Raw genomic sequence first — 7,241 nt, forward strand, 5'->3', positions numbered from 1 at the left:
ATTGATCTACCGAGACGGCAATCTGTAAAGTTTAAGGCTTAAACATGCTTATTAAGGGAGTAAGCCCGATTGAAGAGTGTGGAATTTGGTTCAGAATAAAACATAACCAGATTGCACTGATTCTGTAACTATGTCCCCGCCCCCTCCGGTGTAACATAACATTTAACTGTAATTTTTAGACCCTCCGTGTCAATTATATTCTAGGGAAGCTGCGAAAGCAGGAAGGGATGTGCGACCTACTAGCCTAACCGATACATTCAGAAGCTGTGCTCTAGTTACAGTACAAACCACTTGCACAGCAACCCCTTGGTTTCAGTACGTTTACAAATTTAGACCTCTCAACTCTGTACATGTTCTCTGGGCCTCGTCAGCTCAGCCCACGAAAAGGAGTGAGTGAGTGGGGCGGCGGCAGGGGGGCTCCAATTTAGCCCTGGGGGAGGGGGAGACCGCGTGGCTCTTAACGCGCGCACCTTGGAGGCGACGGCTGTGCCAAATCACCAAATGGAGCGCTCACGATGCGCAAAGGCGGACGCGCGGTTTTGCAACGGGTGTGCAGCCACGCTGAAAGCGCCTCAGCCTCAAGGAAAAACCCGGCCAAGAGAGCGGGGTTTAGCGGGGTTGGGGGGGGTGGGTGGGAGGGTTACATTGCAGTAGCAGCAGCAACACCGACAAAACGACACTGGCAGCTTGTGGACAGTTTTCTCCCGGAGAGGGACTGCGCAAGGAGGAGAGGGCGGTGGCGCGGCGCCTGCTGCAGCAGAGCGATGCGCACTACGGGGCGCGCTCGCTTGTTCGTAGCCCGGGCAAGGTCGCTTGCAAGTCCGCGCCGTCGGGGCCGCTCCGACGTGAGCGAGGAGGGCAGGAGTGGAGGCCTGGCGAGTCCCTTCCCTGCAGAGGGCGCCGCCTCCTCGCTCTCGGCCATTGGGGAAGCGCCCGTCGAGGGAGGCCCGGCCCCGGCGACGCAACCCCGGCCGGCCGGCCCCGCGCTCAAAACATACTGCTCTTCACCAAGGTGCCTTTGGTGCCGTTGGGTCTCTGCAGCGACGAGAGCACGCTGGCGAAGGGCCCGCCTAAGGAATCCGGGATGGAGGTGATCGGCCCCGGCCCGGGGGCCCAGCCCTGCCCGGGCCCCGCCGCCGCCGCCGACAAGCCGCCAGGCCCCGACGGCGCGCCTTTGCCGGCCTCCTGCCCGGGCCCGCCGGCTCCGGGTCCGCCGGGGCCTCCCGTGGGGCTGGGCCCGCCGCCGCCGCAGCTGGGCGCCGGGTTGGGGTTGGGGCCGGGCCCGCCGGTGCTGTCCGGGTCGGTGCTTTTGGCCTCTTTGCTCTCATCGTCCCGCGACGCGTCGGACTTCTTCCCAGACGAGCCGTTCTTGGCTGCGGCCGCCGCTGCCGCCGCGGCGCGCTCCTGCTTGCGGAACTTCGCCCGTCGGTTCTGGAACCAGACCTGGCCAGAAGGAAAGAAGGAAGGAAGGAGCGAGGGGGGAAAAGAGAGAGAGAGAGGTTCAGAGGGGGGCGGGCGGCGAGCGAGGGGGGGGGCAGGCGTTCTATTCCCACGTGCACGGGATATGCGAGTCAAGCCAAGGCAACTTCGAGTCACCGATTCTGTGTTTGTGACCATTATGCGAGACCATCCCCCTTTCCTCTCTCTCTTTCTTTCTGTCTCTCCCAAGCGCGCCTTGAAAGCCACTTTGCGGTAGTGGCTCAAAATAGCTGGTCCAGAACGCAGCGGTCACTACTTAAATCATAGAATTGTAGGATGGGAAGGGGACATGAGGCGATCTGTCCAATCCGTTATCTTTTGCCCAACGTGGGGCTCAAACCGACTGATCTATCCCAGCTTGAGCCAAAGAAAACAATCAATAAACATGTGGAAAGACCTAGCCTTGTAGGTCGTAACTGGCAACTATTTTTAGTACGTGAAAATACCCACTGCTAACTATCCTTAGTGTATGGGTGTAGGAAGGGATTCAAAAGGCCCATTTCCCAAGTCAATGCCAACAGACGGGCAATGAGCGTAGACAAGCCCATCTGTGAGCATTACAAATTCCCATTCCTGTGAGAAATCAGGGGTAGCAGCAATAGTAAGATTAATAACATGTTACAGATGACCAGCTTATTCCATGGTTATATTTGCTTTCTGGCAGGATGCGACTGGGTAAATTGGTTTTAGACACCCAGTGTCTAAAAGATGGTAGGTTGCAAATTCTTCCACTTACGGTTTAGAAAAGGATGGCATGTGCCCTAGTTGAATGGACGGACTCTGGGTAGCTATTGGCCATGCCAAGCTAAAAGAGAACTTTCATCTCAGAACATTCATATCATTTCAGCAGAGGACTCTTATCTCTTAATAGGTCCAGACAATGAACTGCTGTAATTTACTCCCTATTGTGTGGGCAGTGTGGATAGGAAAAGTCCTTCACTGCAGAAGCTGGTTGTTGCTATAAAGTAACATGCATTCTTGTTCCTCTGCTGAGGAATAATGTAGCCTGTCTGTGAGTTCTGCTGGCCATCAGCTCGGCCACGGTGCGTAAATAAAAAGAACAGGCGACCACTGGTAGGGTCTAGCATGGCAACTCTTAGGATGCTTCCAGGTGTGCTAGCATGGAACCAGACCATTGGCCACGCACATCTGGCATGTTGGCCAATTGCTAGTTGTTCTTCTTATTATTTTTTGAATTTATATACCGCCCTATACCCAGGGGTCTCAGGGAAGTTTACAGAATAAAATCCAGAAACCCCCCCGTAAAATATCTAATAAAAACAAAAACAACCCCAAAGCAGCCACATTCCCTTTCAGCTCCAATACCAATGGCTCTGCTCTGTTCGGATTTATTGCTGTTTGGCACCATCACCCTAACATTCTTCTGCCCATGCTTAAAGCCTTTGTGCCACAATCTGTTGTGGCATGCTTTGGCCTGGCTTGCTTTGCAAATTAACTGCTCCCCTATGGCATGCTTTGTGGTATATCAGAGTGGTTTGCAGCCTTGTTTTCTCAGAAATCTCAATTTCGTTCCGTTGGGCAGTTGGATAGGATTGTAGTCTTAATGACTTGTGTTATTATTTCGTGGCGCATACTAAACCAGTCTTTTGCACTCTTGAGATGCTCAGAAGTAGTGAAAGGATGGAGTATTTAAAGGAAAGGTGAGGAACCTCTGGCCCTCCAGATTTTGCTAGATATAAACTAACATCATCCCTGGCCATTGGCAACATCTGGAGAGCCAGAGGTTCTCCACCCCTGATTTAGGGTGTGTCTTAATTTAAGACACATCAGTGTATGCCAAATATAATTATTTCAGGTCAGTGACTCCAAGGTAAAGGTGTTTATATATACCTAGATTGCAGATCAGGTGAGATCTTAGTGTAAAGCTCTCCCTACTTTGAGAATTCAGATCTCCAGTTTGCTAAGTTAGAAATAGTTCCCACAGAAACAGAGAGCATTGCCAACAAGATCTTGAAAAATAATAATAATCAAAATTATAGAAGGGATGCAAATATCTAATACTCAGAATGGTATGGTCCTCGCCACATGTTGCCCTGTTCAGCTATCCAGATGATAATGTGTCCTCTGCCAAAATCAGGAACTGACAAGGTGCCTGTACAGAAATGGGTGGCTCTAGCAATTGAGCCAAGCTGTAGGGAATACATATCCTAGCCACTGGGCTCTCCAAGGAAATTGCTGCCCTTAGGAGTCTAAGTCATTACCATGAGGAACGTGAGAAAGCTTTGGGATGCAAAGCTGAATGCCTCCTGCTGCTGCTGGAGGAATGACTCAAGATAAACGAGGTTAAAAAAAATAAAAGGCAGAGGCCCGGAATGATAAACATTAAAAACCCTGCATCCATTTTCATATTTTTCCCAAAGGGAAGTATGTAAATGTGCAAAAGCAACAGACTTCCCACCCTGGGACATCTCTGTCGTTGGTCACCTCCCGTCCAGCAAAATCTTGAAAGCTGCGCGTTGCTACCCGCGATGCTTTGCTCGGGATGAAGCGGCCTAGGCGGCTGCTGCAATCCGGATCGAAAGGAGCTCCTTCACCAACCTGAACTCTGGCTTCGGTGAGGTCGATTTTGAGGGCCAGTTCCTCCCGCGTGTAGATATCTGGGTAGTGAGTCTCCGCGAACACCCTCTCCAGTTCCTTCAGCTGCGCGCTGGTGAATGTGGTCCTGATTCGCCTCTGCTTCCTCTTCTCGTTCAAGCCCCCGTGGTCGGTGAAGAGCTTGTAGGGGACTAAAGAGGGAAAGGGGAGCGGGGTGGGAGGAAAAGAAACACAGGCCAGTCGATAACGTGCTGCGATTCCCCGCAATAAGCCGTTGGAACGCGAGGACAGGCGTCCGGGCGATCCGGATTCGAATGGTTTCACTGCGCTTGCGGCGTTCGGAGCGTGACCCGCGAAACCGTCTACACCGCCATGCTAACAACCCGCGTAACCAGGGAGCTTACTCGCGAGCAGACACGGAGAAGAAACGCATTCGTGTCCCCTCCGTTTTCTGAGACGGTTAAGGTTTCTAATCCAGAAAAGGGAGAGGGATGTATTTCGATAACGAAATGGATAAGAAAGGAGAATGAGACGGTCTGTTTGCAGATGGATTCTCCAAAACACTATTTATTTTTTTCACTTTCGATATAGGTTATATTCACCTCCCTTCCCCTCCACCCCACCCCACCGCATCTGTTTATTGCGGTTGGATCAAAAGTATACCACCCTTAGAGACGAGTTTCAAAAAATGAAATTGCGGGGGAGGGGAGAGCGATGACAATTTATGCTAAATTAAGATGGGGGTGGGGGTGGTTCGTTGGAATGACAGGCAAATCTTGTAGTTGGGGACCCCCCCCCCATCTCCTCCTTCAATGTCGCAAAGAGAGATGACGAATGGAGAGATTGGCAGGGCGATCTCGCTAGATACGGGTGTGAGCGTTCAGACAAGACGGCCAAGGCTGCCTTTCTCTCACAATGCTACTGCTACATGCCTGCTTGGTTTAGTACAAAAAATGGTCCAAAAATAATAATGATCCACGACCAGCACCAGAGATGCTGTTTCCATGGAATTCGATAGCAAAATCGACCCGTTGCGTTGACCGGAATAGAGCAACACCGACAGGTGCCATCCTAAATATGTTGACTCGGAAGTCCGATTGAGCTCAATGGGACGTGCTCCCAAGTAAGTGTCGCCTCCCCCTCCCAGACACCTCCAGAGCTGCCCCTGAATTTTTTGCGCCTCCTCCCTTACTCGAAGACTTTCGCCCAGGCGGGATTTCGTTGTTCCTAGGGGGGGGGGGGGGTGAGCTGCTAAAAAAGGAAAGAAAGGAATGAAAGAAAAAGAAAAATACTAGCAGCGAGACAGTGCCCGCTTATCTCTCCATGGCTTGTTTACTGTTGTTGCCCGTGGTGGATGCGGTTTCTTAAAAGAGGGAAAGGGAAGAGAAGGGGGGAAAGGCGATGAAGATGAAGATGATGAAGAAGACAGTGTCAGTAATGAGCTTTCCTCGCGGCTTATTTAATTATTTCCCCCAGCTTTTCCGTCTCCCTCGCAAAGTAAATAAATTATGCCGATCATTTTGGCAGCTTAAGATAATTTTGTTGGCGGTTTCGGGTGTGACTTCGGATAGTGTAACGGTGTAAGTGAATTACACCCCCCTCTCCCCCCCCCAACACACAAACCCAACCCAACCCACCCCCCTCCTCTCTCCTCTCCTCTCTCTCCTTCCCTGCAATCGCTCCTAACGTGATAAATTCTTTCATTTGTGTAAGCAAATTTCGTTGGGTAAATACTAAACACATTGCCATTTTCCAAATGCAATCAAAGCGAGGCTTCCCTCTCCTATTTTTTCCCCTCCCTCTCTTTCCTCCTCGGTCGGGCTTTGGCTTGGCTCTTCCCCCTTCCTCCTCTCTTGCCCTCTCTCTCTCTTCTTGCCTTTCCCCTTCTCTCTCTCTCTCCAGTCTCCAGCCAGGGGCGCAGGGTCCTTACCTGCCGCGTATGGGCTGCTCTGGTGGTCCCTAAGGGTGCCCAGGCTGCAGGATCCGGGGGTGAGGGACGGGCACCCGGAGGTGGCCCCGAAAGTGGTCCTGATGGGGTTATACTGGAAGCCACTCGCCTGGCTGCACGAGCTGAAGTCCGCGTAAGCCGAAGCCAAGCTGGACGTGTCCATCCCAGCCATGCACGACTCGTAGGCGGAGGAATTGAGGTAAGAATATTCCATTTTATACATTGAAAAGGCTCGGGGATGGCCCAGCCAACGGGTTTGGGGGCTGGAGGGTGGGGAGAGAGAAAAGATGGGGCTCCTGGTCAAGGTGGGGTGGGGGGTGGGGGTGGGGGCGAGGTGGATGAGGGGGGAGAGAAGAAGAGCCAAGGCAAGGGGCGAGAGCGAGATGCGCACAGCTCCGCTCTTGCTTCCAGAGTGGCCTCCTTGCTACCAGCCGTGCCGAGTTTTATGAAAAAACGGCTCCTATGAGCTGCCTTGCCTGAGGTCTCTAGAGCATATAGTCCTCATCATAAACTTGGCTGTTTCCACTTGGACAATAGCAAAGCGGTTGGTCTGATCGCGGGCGCTTTTTACATGACAATAACTCATCAGTCTATTGGGCTGGCAACTGGGGTGGGGGGTGGGGGGAGCGAGGAAAGAGGGGAAGGAGGGGGGAGGGGAGAAGGAGGGAGGGGAGGGGGAGGAAAGAGGGAGGGAGGGAGGGAGGCTGAGCTGCCCAACTTCCCTCTGGCTGATTCCTGCATCTCTAATGAGAATTTAATACACACCCTCGACGTCCCCGGTCCTCTGTTTTCGCCAAGCAGCCTCGCTGCCCTTTTAATTCGATCAGCCTCCTTGGGAAAGGAGGAAAGTTGGGTGACGATTTTCCCTGATCCGATTTGCCCGAGCTTTTAAACCTCCTTTTTAACTGATCTCACTCATACACACGCGCGCTCGCACGCACGCACGCACCCCTATATACAGGGCTGCCAACTTGTTTAAAATATTGGGGGCCCCAGGTAAACCCCGCCCCACATAATCGATAACAAGACACGACACCCACACTCCGTTTGAATGGCAATGCCTATCAACTATTTAAATATTTTATTGGGGGGGCTCTAGAAGTTTGCCCTATGCATACGCACACCCACACACCTGGAAATAAAAAGAGAGAAGGGTTGGGGGTTGTTGCTGGGGGGGCGTGTTTTAAGGGTGTGTGTGGAGAGAGGGGGGGTGTCCCCCCCAACTAAGAAGAGAAATAAGCCTCCCTCCCCCGCAGCT

At 52.4% G+C, this 7,241-nt stretch overlaps 1 protein-coding gene across 1 annotated transcript; it reads right to left on the minus strand.

Annotated features, from left to right (window-relative positions):
- Positions 1-854: 854 nt before the first annotated feature.
- PHOX2B (paired like homeobox 2B) lies at positions 855-6,563 on the minus strand. Its single transcript, XM_028744808.2, has 3 exons — positions 5,966-6,563; positions 4,039-4,226; positions 855-1,443 (listed from the first exon to the last, which is right to left on the minus strand). The coding sequence occupies exons 1-3, from the start codon at positions 6,204-6,206 to the stop codon at positions 988-990; spliced, it is 885 nt and encodes a 294-aa protein (XP_028600641.1). The 5' UTR covers positions 6,207-6,563; the 3' UTR covers positions 855-987.
- Positions 6,564-7,241: the final 678 nt, after the last annotated feature.

The sequence above is a fragment of the Podarcis muralis genome, chromosome 9 (assembly GCF_964188315.1).
Source record: "Podarcis muralis chromosome 9, rPodMur119.hap1.1, whole genome shotgun sequence".
Classification (NCBI taxonomy): domain Eukaryota; kingdom Metazoa; phylum Chordata; class Lepidosauria; order Squamata; family Lacertidae; genus Podarcis; species Podarcis muralis.